The sequence below is a fragment of the Hyla sarda genome, chromosome 2, assembly GCF_029499605.1.
Source record: "Hyla sarda isolate aHylSar1 chromosome 2, aHylSar1.hap1, whole genome shotgun sequence".
Lineage (NCBI taxonomy): Eukaryota > Metazoa > Chordata > Amphibia > Anura > Hylidae > Hyla > Hyla sarda.
In genome coordinates this window covers 67,418,055-67,434,096 of record NC_079190.1, presented here as the reverse complement: position 1 = coordinate 67,434,096, position 16,042 = coordinate 67,418,055, and the positions used below count along the sequence as shown (strand labels likewise).

Genomic DNA, 16,042 nt, shown 5'->3' with positions numbered 1-16,042 from the left:
GCACGAAGCGGCGGCCGACACGTCCCCTCAATACAACTCTATGGCAGAGCCGAAGCGCTGCCTTCGGCAATCTCCGGCTCTGCCATTGAGATGTATTGAGGGGGCGTGTCGGCCGCCACTTCGTGCGGGGGTGGACACCCGCTATCTGGCCGGAGAGCCTGGCCCCCGTACAGAGAGATCGCAGGGGGCCCCAGCGGTCGGACCCCCCGCGATCTCAAACTTATCCCCTATCCTTATGATAGGGGATAAGTTTTTCACCACTGGACTACCCCTTTAAGGGAAAGCAGTGCATTCTGGGAATTGTAGTTCTGGGCAACTGCTCAACCAGGAAGTAGAGGACTAAAACCCCCAAAACAAATAGATTTTTGGTGTGTTTTTTTTTTTTTTTAACCTGATGTCAGAATGCCCCTTTAACCACGTATATGGGGATCCATTAACCTGATGGAGGCCAATAGAATGTCTTTGGTCAGTATACCACAGTAAAGTATGGCATAAGATAGCAGACTGTGCTATTCCATATGTTGATAACCAGTAAAAGTCTACTTTTTGGTACCATACAAGCACTGCCAGCTTTCCCAGCCACTGTACACCTACTGTACACCTACCATTCACATTCATATGAACTGTCTGTCATCAAAGTATGTCCCTGAAAAAGCCCTTCCCTCCAGACTGACACGGACAGACAAATTTCACATTTTATTATTTCGTAAACTTCCGATTTGAACAATATTTTCAAAATACAAACAATAATACTTGAGTATTCACTAAGAACAGAAACATCATAGCAATTTTAAACGACAGAATGAACAACATGGAACAATCCCTCAAAATGACTCAACAGGATCTGACAGAGTAAAGGAAAAATAATTATATATATGTTTTAGGCTTTATTCACACTTGCATTTTCTTTTGGCTTTAGAGAAGAATATGGCACCTAGGGAGTCATATTATTCAAGATTTTGTTTTTTATAATTTACAATACACAGCATGATCCACTGCGTGCCCGTGGGGAAGGATTATTTAGCGCACAATACTAAATAGTTTATACTAAAATATTATTTTGTATTCCATGCATATTTTTAGTATGAACAATTCCTAAGAATAAAGGGGTTATCCGGGATTAGAAAAACAGAGTTGGTTTAAAATAAAAACAGCATCACACCTGTCCTCAGGTTGTGTGTGGTATTGCAGCTTAGTTGCATTGAAATGATTGGAGCCAAGTTGTAATATCACATACAACCTGAGGACAAGTGTGGTGCTGTTTTTAGAAGAAATTAGCTCTGGTTTTCTATTCCTTTATCATAAGGTAAACCCACTGATATGAGCAAGACTGGTAGTCCCCAACAACGGGTCTCAGGGGAAAGAGAAATCAGCTGCCCGATCCTTTTTTCAGGATAGATAAACTTACTACCTTCTCCCCTATTCAAAGCAGGTTTTTTTTTTATTTGGAACCCTAAGGTTATGTTCACACGGCAAATCTGCACAGATTCCGTTCAGCAAAGTCCTGCTTAAAGGGGTACTCCGGCACTAAGACATCTTATCTGTATAATGGGGCTGGGGACCCCCATGATCTTCCACGCCGCACCCCGTTAGAATCGGCCCCCGGAGCGTGCTCGCTCTGGGTCTGATTACTGGCGATCACGGGGACGAAGCATAGTGACGTCACGACTCCGCCCGCGTGTGACGTCATGCTCCACCCCCTCAATGCAAGCCTATGGAGGGGGCGTGACAGCCAACTCAGCCAAAATTGAAAGCCCCTTCGACTTCAACGGGATTCTGCCACGGAATTCCGCAAAATATAAGACTGGTGTTATATTTTTGCGGAATGACAAAAAGGGAATTTCAGCGGCGGAATGCCCGCCATGGAAATTATGCTGTCTGCCAATGGGACTGCCAAATCCAATTTAAAGCAATAAGCATTAAACTACAGCAGAACTACAGTCTTTCAGAATTCCGCACAGAAAGGATACGTTCACATATAAAACCGCTGCAGATTTTGATATCATTGACTTTCATGGGTCCGTGGAAAATCCACAAATCTGCCATTATTGCGGATTTTCCGATGACCCATTAAAATCAGTGGTATCAAAATCCACTGTGGATTTTACCCTGATGATCCTGGACGATCAGACAGTTTTGGGCTTGGAAAGTAGGCCGGTAAATTTAATTAAAGCAATTTTATGGCACAATGCAATGAAAATCCTCAGAGCTTTAAAACCCAGGACATTCCCTCAATATGAGGGAAAATGGAAACTTAACACAGACACAACACAAGTACATTTACATACATTAATTCACATCTATAGTTAAAAGGGAAGCGGTCACCATGAAAAAGCTGTCTAATCTATTAGCATCACATTATACAGTAGGACAGTGTTTCCCAACCAGTGTGCCTCCAGCTGTTGCAAAACTACAATTCCCAGCTGAGAGTTGTAGCTTTGCAACAGCTGGAGGCACACTGGTTGGGAAACAATGCAGTATTAGATGCTGAGAAGAAGGATATACAGTTTTGTGTATATCAAATTTTATATAGAAATCCCTTCTCATTTTTGAACAATGACAGCGATTCACGGCTCAACTCTTACAGTTCAAAACCATGATACTGTCAGATCAGGCTGCGTGTCCAACGTAATGGGTATTCCAGTAAAAAAAACATTTTTTTTATATCAACTGGCTCCAGAAAGTTAAACAGATTTGTAAATTGCTTCTATTAAAAAAAATCTTAATCCTTCCAGTACTTATCAGCTGCTGAAGTTGAGTTGTTCTTTTCTGTGTGACCACAGTGCTCTCTGCTGACACCTCTGTCGGTCTCAGGAACTGTCCAGAGCAGGAGAGGTTTGCTATGGGGATTTGTTCCTACTCTGGACAGTTCCTAAGACAGGCAGAGGTGTCAGCAGAGAGCACAGTGGTGAGACAGGAAAGAACAACCCCTGGAGACGGACGGAGGCAGGTGAAGGGACCTCCGTCCGCCTTTATGGATGATCGGATTCCTGCGGCAGCGCTCCGGGCTATCCGATCATCCATTTTAAAGTCCTGCACTATCGCAGATGCCGTGATCTGTATTTATCATGGCATCTGAGGGGTTAATGGCGGACATCCGCGCGAACGCGGATGTTCGCCATTACCGGCAGCCGGAACCTGCCGCTCATGACACGAACACCGATCCGGTGCTTGCGGTCATGGCGGAGCGTAAATGTACGTCATGGTGCTTTAAGTACCACAGCACCATGATGTACATTTACGTCCATTGTCGTTAAGGGGTTAAAGGGGCACATATTTTTGGACTTGCTCCGCACCAAGTTCTGCAACATATATGGAACCGGTTTTGATGCTGACATCTACAAGATGAGGTCGGACCCCGTCAGCCATCTGGATGGTGCTGACAACATTGCAGTCTCCGATTTCTCCAACTGGAGGTACAGCCAAGAACAGCAGTCTGCTTATATTCAGCTGGACCACCACAACATACTTCTTGTCTGATGTAAACCTAGGAGACAAGAATAATGATTAGTTTAGATTGATAGTGGAGAACTGCAGCGGCACATGTCCCCAGATGGCGGAGCAGAGTATGAGCTGCAGAGTATGAGCTGCCATCCATCCCTAATACCATATTAGACCACTTAGAATCTTGAGAGTTACTAGTCAAATGAGTTTAGAGCTATTCTTTATGGCAAGACCGATGGGCATAGAAACAATAGACTAGCTGGCCCATTTTTATGAATAAGGGGGGTTTCTGAGTGTGCTTGGTAACCTTTGAAGAGGTCAGAGAGGAGGAGGCTGATCTGTGAGCAACAGCTATTGTGTGTACTTCTGTTATCTATATACTGGTGACACCTTTCACTGTAGTCCTGTCTGTGATAAGGGAATAGTGCTGGGAAGTAATCTGTACAGAACAGAAAGGGTCAGCTTAGCTTTACACCTAGTGGCCAGAATGGAAACTGCAAGATTTTAGGACTACTTAAAAATATCGACAGCTGTCCAGGCATGCTGGGAGTAGTAGTTTTGCAACAGCTGGAGGCACCCTGGCTGGGAAACACCTATCTATTGTAACATCCATTATGTTACAAGTAAGGAGCTCCTCTCTGGCATTAGCAGTGTAATGAACTTTGCATATATTGTAAGTATACCTGACAGAGTAAGGACCATCTTCAGAGAAACAGGTGTCCCAGGATCCAATCCATTCTCCGGTGATGGTATCGAAGACTTGTATCCTCTTATTTCCACGATCTGCCACCCAGACCTACAAATGAATGAGCTGAAGTCATGTGAGCGGAGAAAGCTGTACAACTCTATGGAATCATCAGAGCACTAGATGAAAATGAAAACCAAAAGATCTACAGTCTTAGCTAATACTGATAAGAAAGTTTTAGGTTAAAGGGGTACATTTTTTTAAATCAACTGGTGCCAGAAAGTTGAATAGATTTGTAAATAATTTCTGTTTAAAAATCTTAATCCTTCCAGTACTTATCAGCTGCTGTATGCTCCAGAGGAAGTTGTATTTCTTTCAAGAGTTCTTTTTAGTTTTACCACAGTGCTCTCTGCTGACACCTCTGTCCATGTCAGGAACTGTCCAGAGCAAGGTAGGTTTGCTATGGGGATTTCCTCCTGCTCTGGACAGTTCCTGACATGGACAGAGGTGTCAGCAGAGAGCACTCTGGTCAGACAGAAAAGAACTACAGAAATAAAACTTCCTCTGAAGCATACAGCAGCTGATAAGTACAGGAAGGATTAAGATTTTTAAATAGAATTAATTTACAAATATGTTTAACTTTCTGGCACCAGTTTTCCACTGGAGTACCCCTTTAAGTTCACACGCGGCAGATCTGTGCCATCCCTAACTTGTGCAACATCTGCAGCGTGTGAACATACCCTCTCACAACTCATCTATTAAAGGGGGTACTCTGGTGGAAAACATTTTTTTTAAATCTACTTGTGCCAGAAAATTAAACAGATTTGTAAATTACTTCTATTAAAAAAATCTTTACCCTTCCAGTACTTTTTAGCAGCTGTATGCTACAGAGGAAATTCTTTTCTTTTTTGTCTTGTCCACAGTGCTCTCTGCTGACACCTGATGCCCATATCAAGAACTGTCCAGAGCAGGAGAAAATCCCCATTGCAAACCTATGCTGCTCTGGACAGTTCCTGACGTGGACAGAGGTGTCAGCAGAGAGCACTGTGGACAAGACAAAAAAGAAATTCAAAAAGAAAAGAATTTCCTCTGTAGCATACAGCTGCTAATAAGTACTGGAAGGATAAAGATTTTATAATAGAAGTAATTTACAAATCTGTTTAACTTTCTGGCATCAGTTCATTAAAAAAAAAAAAAAAAAAAAAGTTTGCCACCGGAGTACCCCTTTAACCCATGTATCAGGGGTTCCTTAAAAAAAAACAAAGTTCAGGTGTGCACCATGAAGGAAGCTTACTATCTAATCTTGTCATGTCTTTAAAAGGGGTACTCCGGTGGAAATTATTATTTTTTTTTTTTATCAACTAGTGCCAGAAAGTTAAACAGATTTGTAAATTATCTCTAAAAATCTTAATCCTTCCAGTACGTATTAGCTGCTGAATACTACATAGGAAATTATTTTCTTTTTGGAACATAGAGCTCTCTGCTGACATCATGACCACAGTGCTCTCTGCTGACATCTCTGTCCATTTTAGGAACTGTCCAGAGCAGCATATGTTTGCTTTGGGGATTTTCTCCTACTCTGGACAGTTCTTAAAATGGACAGAGATGTCAGCAGAGAGCACTGTGGTCATGATGTAAGCAGAGAGCTCTGTGTTCCAAAAAGAAAAGAATTTCCTCTGTAGTATTCAGCAGCTAATAAGTACTGGAAGGATTAAGATTTTTTTAAATAGAAGTAATTTACAAATCTGTTTAACTTTCTGGCACCAGTTGATAAAAAAAAAAAAAAAAAAAAAAGGTTTCCACTGTATGCGCTATATAAATAAAGAGTTATTATTAATAAAATGTATGTATGGTGTAAAAATGCATTTTACAAGTTTCTATGCCTTTATATTGTAATTGTTCTTTGTTCATGTGTAACATGTGACATCTAGTGGCCATTTGCATATGCTGTAGGTCTTCACGCTAAAACATATTTCAGTCATTTCATATGGCAGTCTAAGGGTGGGTTCACACTACGTTTTGTCCCATACGGGAGCGCATACGGCAGGGGGGAGCTAAAACCTCGCGCTCCCGTATGCCTTCGTATGCGCTCCCGTGTGACATTCATTTCAATGAGCCGGCCGGAGTGAAACGTTCGGTCCGGTCGGCTCATTTTTGCGCCGTATGCGCTTTTCCCCCGGAACTAAAACTGTGGTCAACCACGGTTTGAGGGACGGTCGTAAAAGCGCATACGGCGCAAAAATGAGCCGACCGGACCGAACGTTTCACTCCGGCCGGCTCATTGAAATGAATGTCACACGGGAGCGCATACGAAGGCATACGGGAGCGCAAGGTTTTAGCTCCCCCCTGCCGTATGCGCTCCCGTATGGGAGAAAACGTAGTGTGAACCCACCCTAAGGCTGCATTCACACCACGTTTTTGCAATACAGTTCCCGTATCAGGTTTTTGATGAAAAAAGGATTCCTCAAAACCTGACTACACTGTATCAAAACGTGTGGATAAATTTCAACCCGTATACAGTTAAAAACCGTATATGGTTTGAAAAATGATGTCCGGTTGCATCCGTTTTATAAGAAAAAAAAACGTATATATTTATAACTTTTCACTCCATTTTGAATAAAGTTTCACTTGTTTGATTGAAATTCCAAGAAAAAAAAACTGCGCAAAGTCAAAAACCGTATGGTGGAAACCGGATAGAACCGTACGCACATACGGTTTTGTACGGTCCCCATCGACTCCCATGTTTAAAAAAAAAGTATACGGTGTAATACAGTTTTTCACCCGGACCAAAAACCGTGGTAGACTACGGTTTTGGGTAGGGGAAAAAAAAACGGACGAAGCCTTACGGGATGCAAAACGGACACAACCTGATGCATGTTTTGGCATACGGTTTTCAATGGAGAGTCAATGCATACGGTTTTCAATGGAGAGTCAATGCATACGGTTTTCAATGGAGAGTCAATGCATACGGTTTTCAATACCGTTCCGTACAGTTTTCACATTGAAAACGTATACGGGAACTGTATTGCAAAAACGTGGTGTGAATGTACCCTAAGGGGGAGATTTATCAAAACCTGTCCAGAGGAAAAGTTTCTGAGTTGCCCATAGCAACCAATCAGATCACTTCTTTCATTTTTCACAGGCCTTTTCAAAAATGAAAGAAGCAATCTGATTGGTTGCTATGGGCAACTCAGGAACTTTTCCTCTGGACAGGTTTTAATAATTCTCCCCCTAAGTCCCTGATGTGGGGTTTAGATTCCTGTCAACTTATCCAAATATAAGGAGAACTGAACAAATATATTGAGGCAAATCCCTTGCAGTAGTGAAGTAAACAATAGGCATCTTTTCAAGCCATTCAAAAAATCCACACTCTAGTATGAGGGAGCGGCGGCCATAATCCCATTATGAAGTGCAGGGTGCTGCAAACACTTCCCTATACCAGTGTTTTCCAACCAGGGTGCCTCCAGCTGTTGCAAAACTACAACTCCCAGCATGCCCGGACAGCCTTCGGCTGTCCGGGCAGGCTGGGTATTGTAGTTTTGCAACAGCTGGAGGCACTCTGGTTGGGAAACACTGCCCTATACAGTGCTCTGGCCCCAATGGACTTTGTTAGTCGTAAAAAGCCAAAAAAGTTGTGTGGTGGCCCCATGCCGACTATTGTTTAGCAGCTTTCTGTGATGGAATCAACTGATATAATGGCCCTAATTTACTATTGTCAACCCGACATGTTTTGTCGGGTTGTGCGGCAGATTCTGGTGCATTGCAGCCGAAAATTCTGAATAAAAAATTCTGAATAAAAAAATAAATAAAAAAAAACTCTCCATTTTGCTAAGATAACCCAAAAAAGGGGCGTGGCTGTCGGGAAAAGGGGGCGTGTTTTCACAAAATCCCAACATATTTACTAAGGTTTCCACAGAAAATTTTATGGATTTCAGCCGAGGAAAACTCCACAGATCAGAGAATGTGTAAAAAAAAGCAAAATGTAGGGAAAGTGGAAAATGTAGGGAAACCTTAGTAAATACCGTGGAAAATAAATTGTAGGGAATTAAAACCCACAAAGAAACCTACACAACACTCTTAGTAAATAAGGGCCAATCTGTATTAATATTATTATTTTTTTTTATTTAATGCCGGGCAGAGCGGGGGTGGCGGGGCGGGGAGAAAAGAGAGAATAAAATGTGTATTGTGCTGTCTAATATACTTATTGTGATTGTATAATACTAATGTATGAATGTAACAATATTTAATAAAAAAATAAATTAAATAAAAAAAGTCACTAAATGGCACCTCCCACTTCGAGCAAAGCTTTAGATAGTTACATAGTTAGTATGGTTGAAAAATACATATGTCCATCAAGTCCAACCAGGGAGTTGAAGGGAAGGGTGTAAGGGGATAAGGGAAAGGGATAGTGAAGGAGGAGGAAATCGGAAGCTGAGATCGCGCTGTTGCAGAAAAGGTTCAAGGATACTGGTAGAAGTCTTAATTTCTTTTATTCTATTCACACAACGAGTTTCTGGATATTAATAATCCTTTCTTCAGGCGTGATAAGGGAAAGGGATGTAGTTTTATAATTCTGCATAAGCATTAATGTTATTTTGTTTCAGGAATGTATCTAACCCTGTTTTAAAGCTGTTAATTGTTCCTGCTGTGACCAGTTCCTGAGGTAGACTGTTCCATAAACTCACAGTCCTCACGGTAAAGAAGGCGTGCCGCCCCTTTAGACTAAACCTTTTCTTCTCCAGACGGAGGGAGATACCATATTAAACATAACATATTCTATTAATATATCTTATAAATACGTTATAATGATAAATACATTATAATTTTAGAATACAATATTCCATTGATATATAAAATATAAAACAGAGGAGATAAAAGACATACACGGCCCACGTCATCCACCGCCACACTGTGAGGAATGTAAAACTGACCGGGTCTTGTTCCGTTACCTCCCAATGTCCACTGCAAGCTGTAATCTACAACAAAATCATAAGCAGCATAAGAAGTAATGAAAAAGGGAAATGGACATTGTTGGTCATTCGGAATTTTAGTTAGCAGGTTCTTTACCAGTCATTGGCTACCATGAAAAAGGTCAAGGGTCAAAAACGGATCTTGGAGACTAAGGGCCTAGAACATCTTCTGCGGGTAAAATATTTGAGGATTTTCCGGGAGATGATATCCAGACATATCTCACAGAAAAATACTCAATAGCATGGCATAAACAGAAGGGTGGACAGATCACCCGGCAGGGGCACAGAACTCAAGTCACAACATCAGCTGCAGTGAACAGAGGCCATAAAATTCCACTTACTTTATTAAAGGAGATGTCCGGTGCTCACTTTTCTTATTTTACCCGTTCCGGGCTGAAAAATAAAAGAAAACTAATTTTCTCTTACCTGCCTAGGCTCCCCCGATGCTTCAGTACCGGTGTTCGGTCCCTGGGCTGTATTCTTCTTACTTCCTGTTAGCCCGGCACGTCACACGGAGCATCAACCTATCACCGGCCGCAGCGATGTCCTGCCTCGGCCAGTGATAGGCTGAAGCTCCATGTGACGTGACGGGCTAACAGGAAGTAAGAAGAATACAGCCCGGGGATCGAACGCCTGTACCGGAGCACCGAGGAAGCGTATGCAGGCAAGAGAAAGCTTATTTTCTTTTTTTTTTTGCAGCCCGGAACGGATACAATAAGAAAAGTGAGCACCAAACATGTCCTTTAATAACATCTTAAAGGGGTACTCCACTGTAAAACATTTTGTTTTAAATCATCTGGTGCCAGAAAGTTAAACAGATTTGTAAATTACTTCTATTAAAAAATCCCAATCCTTCCAGTACTTATCAGCTGCTGCATAATACACAGGAAGTTGTTTTCTTTTTGAATTTCCTTTCTGCCTGACCACCTCTGTTTAGGTCAGGAAATGTCCAGAGCAAAAGAGGTTTTCTATGGGGATTTGCACCTGCTCTGGACAGTTCCTGTCATGGACAGAGGTGTCAGCAGAGAGCACTGTGGTCAGACAGAAAGGAAATTCAAAAAGAAAAGAACTTCTTGTGTATTATATAGCTGCTGATAAGTACTGGAAGGATTGGGATTTTTTAATAGAAGTAATTTACAAATCTGTTTAACTTTCTGGCAAATCTGGTTGCCTTGCCCAACCAACCTAAGGTGAAACCAAGCCTGAGGCGTGCCCGGCCGGCCGACTAGGGTAACCTATAATAAAGAAGGGGGCAAAACACCAGTCAGATAGGAATACAGAACAAAATATTAAACATTAGCCAAATGACTTAAAGCTCTTGCCATCTCAACTTGGGGGATGGAAGCCGGGTCCATGCCTATGCTACATGCCAAAGTTCGGACATGTTTTCCGAAATCCCTAGAAGGCTCGGTGTGTAATAACCCATGTAGATGGCTGCTTTAATCACAACACTGGTGGGAAAACCAAAGGGGTTACAGTCTACAAGTTGACTGAATTGCTGGCTGTTGGCTGCGGACACAAACTCTCGTGGGGGACCTAGGTTTCTCAGTTTTTAGGATGCCCTTAAGGGCTGCTTTCACCGAGTGAGAACTAAAAATGTAAGGGAGACTAGGGTGAGTAAGGGAACGGTAGTGTTTTATTCCTCCTAAATACAAACGGATAGTACTGTGGGATAGTTTTACAGATGAGTGGCAAAAGGAGACAAAGGCTAGGATATACTGGATGTCTAGAGGGCAGGGAGACGGGTATGATTGTTGGAACTAGAGAAAAGCTTTCCACGCTAGTTTGTACGATCTGGCGGTGTTGTTTGCTAGCGAGTTATTTATTAAAGCTAGGGCTCCTGAAAAATGGCTGCTTAATCCAACATCAGAGAGTTGAAAAGAGGTGCAAGCGTGGCCAGCCTGTCTGCCTCCGGCATTACTGGAAATTCAAAGGAGAGAGTGCGTCAGCGGCAACATTCTTTTTCCCTTCAATATGTACACATTCTAAGGCTGGGTTCACATCACGTTTTTGCCATACTGTTTTCAATCCGTTTTTCTAAAGAAAACCGTATGGCAAAAAAATGGATGGAACAGTATGGAAAAAAGTAAACCGTATGCGTTTTTAAACAGTATACTGTTTTTAAAAGTGCATACAGTTCCGTCAGTTTTTATAGAAAAAAAAACCCATACGTTTTTGAAAATTTTGTACATTTTTAATGGGAGGGGTCTTGGGTGGGGACTTTAGGACTCAAAATGCGCATGTGCAAAGTAAAAACGTATTAATTTTTCCCGTATGGAAGTGTATACATGTGCGTTTCCCATTGACTTCCATGAAAAAAAAAAAAACGTATGCGGTTGCAGTACGGTTTTTAAACCGGAGACAAAATCGTGGTCAACCACGGTTTTGACTCCAGTTTAAAAACCATACTGCAACCGCTTAAGTTTTTTTTAACATGGATGTCAATGGGAAACGCACATGTATACGGTTCCATACGGGAAAAACTTATACGTTTTTACTTTGCACATGCGCATTTGAGTCCTAAAGTCCCCACCCAAGACCCCTCCCATTAAAAATGTACAAAATTTTCAAAAAGTATGGTTTTTTTTTCTATAAAAACTGACGGAACTGTATGCACTTTTAAAAACAGTATACTGTTTAAAAACGCATACGGTTTACTTTTTTCCATACTGTTCCATCCGTTTTTTTGCCATACGGTTTTCTTTAGAAAAACGGATTGAAAACAGTATGGCAAAAACGTGATGTGAACCCAGCCTAAGTGAAATTTAAGCAACAGAGCGGTGTGAGTGAGCCTGCGGAGAAAAGACATGATGAGTAATGATTTTGACCTGCCCTTACAAATTATGTTGCGAGTGGTCATGTTGTCAGTATGAAAAAACCAGTCTGCCCTTGCCAAAGATTACCCCAGGTCTAAGCTGCTGCCACGATAGGTATAATCTCAAATAAGGCCGAGGTGGTTGAAAACTCAGGCACTGCTAACAGTTTAGGAGGCCAAGTACCTGTTAACCAATGAGGGGCAAAAATAGCTGCATAACCTGCTGATGCTGCAATGTCAGTGACAACAGGTGAAAACTGGTTAGCTCTAGGAATAAACATGGAGACCCCATTCCACCCAGCCAGGTACTGGTCCCACAAAACCAAATCGGCTGTAGCTGCCTGGTCAAGCACCACAGGAGAATCCGAATCAGGAGCTGCTGGTAGAAGGGCCAGTAGTCTAGAAACCAAAGCCCTGCCTTGACCTATATTTCAAGGTAAATTCTTCTGACGGTATTAGTGAGTTAAAGGAAAACTGTTAGCTTTCTTCCCCCGCACTAACCAGCGGTACTGACTGGTAGTGCGGGGGACACTGATCAGTTTTGATCCTTACTGTGCCCAGATCTGCTGCGCCGTTCGGCCTTAATCTTCTATTTTCGCTATATGCAAATGAGGTGCTAACTTGCAACGGCCGGGCTAACTGGCCTCGCCCTCTTCTCCCCGCTCTGTATTGAAGAAAGAGGGGAGGAATATTGATGAGCTGGGCGGTGCTGCGGCAGGTGGCACTGACGTCAGAGTGCCAGTTAGCCCGGCCTGCACCTCATTTGCATATAGCGAAAATAGAAGATTAAGGTCGAATGGTGCGGCGGATCCGGGCATGGTAAGGATCAAAGCTGACAGTTTTCCTTTAAGGCTAAGGACTGAAGAAGAATGGGGTGCGGACAAGTCGTATATAAATCTACATTTATTAGACGACTTTCCACATGCCACACCAATAGGGCTCATCCTCCACTGGTTAAAGAGGGCCCTAGAGAAAGGGCCAATCACAAAACCTTTAGATACTTCCTTCTGTAACAATTCTGTCACAATGTCAGGGTTACCAGCCGCGGACTGGAGATTCCTGCACTCAAAAGTATCATGAGGTAAGGTGATCAGACCAGTGTTAAAACCCCTTGTGAAACCTTCACACAAGAATTCAACCAAATCTGGTGCAGGAAGACCACTCAAGTATTCACGGAGAACTTCCGTATTAACCCCGTCTAGTCATGCCTCAGGATCTTTCTTTTTGGGACACTGACTCCTGGGGTGGGCTCTATGACAAATACTGCAAATATGCAACAACCAACACTGACTGAAATGGCATGATGAAGGGTTAAGGTGGTTACAAATTTGAGCATTTCCCAAAAAATGGACTGGCCTACCAAGCTTGTCAATGGTTGGGGCTGGTTGCGACTTGGGCACAACTCAACTCTATGCAGCTGAGGTGCCAGCTACGGCATTAGGACACCAATTTGTGGCATGGGTTGGGGACTGGCAAACTGCACAAAGAGGTGCTCTGAGGCCGGCAAAGTGCCTACAGAATAGTTCGGTATCGAGATTTGCCAAGTTCGTGACCTGCTGGAATTGGGAGAGGGTGGCTGCTGCTTTAGCCAAAAAGGAACGATGATAGTCATAAAAAGAGGAACCCCCGTATTTGTATACCAAATCCACTAATTTATGTAAATATTGATCAAATTCGACTCTTCTACTGGGAATAACAGAACAGACTACGTCTCAATAGAGCCCGAAGGCCAGTACAAATGTTGGGATGCTCAGCTTTCTGTTAAGACGAGGATCCCTAGCCTTCAATAAGACTGACATTTCACCGCATGCGAAGGTCTTGTTATCAAGAACATCCTGTGAGGCCACTAGGAGAGACGCTAAATTAACATCCCGGCGAGGATATCTTTCCCGATGGCCTCAGGGATGAAATGAGTGGGAATAAGGGTTACGGTGGGAGAGGACGTACCTGGAGAGGATAACACAGGTGAGGGTGTGACAGCTGATACTGTAGCAATGACTGGCCCGGAGGAAACAATGGGCCAAGAGGAGACAACAGGCACTGGGGTAGCGACAGGCACAGGGGTGGTGACAGACCCTGAAGAGACAACAGCCTCAGAGGAGACACCTGGCACAGGAGGAACAACCGAGTCAGGGGAGACTACTGGGACCGCAGGACTAGCACGAGACTCTAGAGCAACTAGCCTATCTTGCATATCCTGCATAGATGTTGACAACAAATTCAGTATAGTGTGAATCTGAATGAGCGAGACAGATTCTCGATCTGGCTGGTCTTGAGCGCCTGGAGTTCCATGGGAACATAGAATCCTGAATAGTTCTGCTTTCCTGGCCGTGGCAGGAAAAGGGATGCCCCGACGATACAGTTCAGCTGTAATTTTTGGAACGGTCCATGCCCTAAGCGACTGGACTCTCCCCTGAGAAGATGATCTGGCAGGCGAAGGGGGAACCGCTGCCCCTTCCACACTTTCAGAAATGAGAGACATTGTCAAGGAAGGCTCGAGGAGAGGCTCTCAAATGTGATTGACTGTGCTGTTATATACTGCTAAGTGTCGACACAAGAATTATACACCAAACAGGCCTGTTGGTATAAACTCTTTCTCAGCATACTCGCAGCTTCCCCAAAGGAGTTCTGTTTAATCCATTTTAGTACATTTAGTTTTTACATTTGACAAAGAAGGAGGTTTAGTTATTACGTCAAAATCAGCATGTTACATTTTGATTGGTTGATTGATTATTGCATCCGTATATATTAGCATATCTAGTGTCATTTAATTTCTTGGGAGAAGTTCCTCTACAGGGATATTCCAGAGTTCTCTGTCCGTCAGATATTTTGTCTTTCACTTCTTATCTGGTCCGTGCCAGAGTCATGACAAAGCCTCCATTGTAGTCACGAGCAGATTGCAAGCTGGTTTATAGGTTAAGGGGTAGGTAACAAATATATTTTTCCATCAGCAATGGCATATTAGTATTAATATATTGATCAGTCATCAGAAACATAAGGGTCATCCCTATCAACATCACCCTAGAACAACAATTAAATGCCATCAGAAAACACAGCCGACTCTCTCCCTCCCTATCTGCTGGCATTCCCCTTCTTTTTTTTTTTTTTTTTTTTTTAATAAACCCCAACCCATGATAATCCTACACAAGAGGCCTCGAGGACTGACACTGCAATTCACCTCTAAGAAAGACGTACAAGAAGAAACAAACAGCGCAGCTAGCATCACAAGAAAAGGAAATTAACAAGAGCCCCCCCACCCAACAACCTGGCAAGAGAAGGAACAAGAAAATAGGCAACCGAGCCTGTGAACGAAACAACGATACTTATGAACAACGGCACACCCGACCAACTAAGAATGAAGAAATGAGAAAAGTAAAATACACGAGACCTGACAACTGGAGTCAGGGCCAATTGTAAGTGACATACACATGATGTAATTATGATAAAATAGGGATGAACTAAGAAAGGTATGGTACCTTGAGCACGGAGAATGCTGATAATTGAATTCAAGCGCTTGATAACAATTGGATAGCAAGAACTACCCTATAATATGAAACAAAGCATGGAATAGCGAAAATGAAAACCACTGTGATCCCTTCCTGCAAGACATAACCTTAACCCCTCAAGGACGCAGGACGTAAATGTACGTCCTGGTGAGGTGGTACTTAACGCACCAGGACGTACATTTACGTCCTGTGCATAACCGCGGGCATCGGAGCGATGCCCGTGTCATGCGCGGCTGATCCCGGCTGCTGATCGCAGCCAGGGACCCGCCGGCAATGGCCGACGCCCGCGATCTCGCGGGCGTCCACCATTAACCCCTCAGGTGCCGGGATCAATACAGATCCCGGCATCTGCGGCAGTGCGCGATTTAAATGAACGATCGAATCACCCGCAGCGCTGCTGCGGGGATCCGATCATTTATAATGCCGGACAGAGGTCCCCTCTCCTTCCTCCGTCCGGCTCCCGGCGTCTCCTGCTCTGGTCTGTGATCGAGCAGACCAGAGCAGAAGATGACCGATAATACTGATCTGTTCTATGTCCTATACATAGAACAGATCAGTATTAGCAATCATGGTATTGCTATGAATAGTCCCCTATGGGGACTATTCAAGTGTAAAAAAAAAT

General features: G+C 43.1%; 1 protein-coding gene across 2 annotated transcripts in view; it reads right to left on the bottom strand.

The window, feature by feature from the left end:
• Positions 1 to 683: 683 nt before the first annotated feature.
• Positions 684 to 16,042, bottom strand: part of NHLRC3 (NHL repeat containing 3) — a 45,492-nt gene continuing 30,133 nt past the window's right edge. For both annotated transcript variants that reach the window (XM_056561980.1, XM_056561979.1), the window contains exons 6-8: positions 9,014 to 9,105; positions 4,128 to 4,240; positions 684 to 3,487 (exon numbers count right to left, since the gene is read on the bottom strand). In XM_056561980.1, the coding sequence (XP_056417955.1) occupies positions 3,262 to 3,487; positions 4,128 to 4,240; positions 9,014 to 9,105 (431 nt within the window). In that variant the 3' untranslated portion in view covers positions 684 to 3,261. The remainder of the gene's footprint in view (positions 3,488 to 4,127; positions 4,241 to 9,013; positions 9,106 to 16,042) is intronic.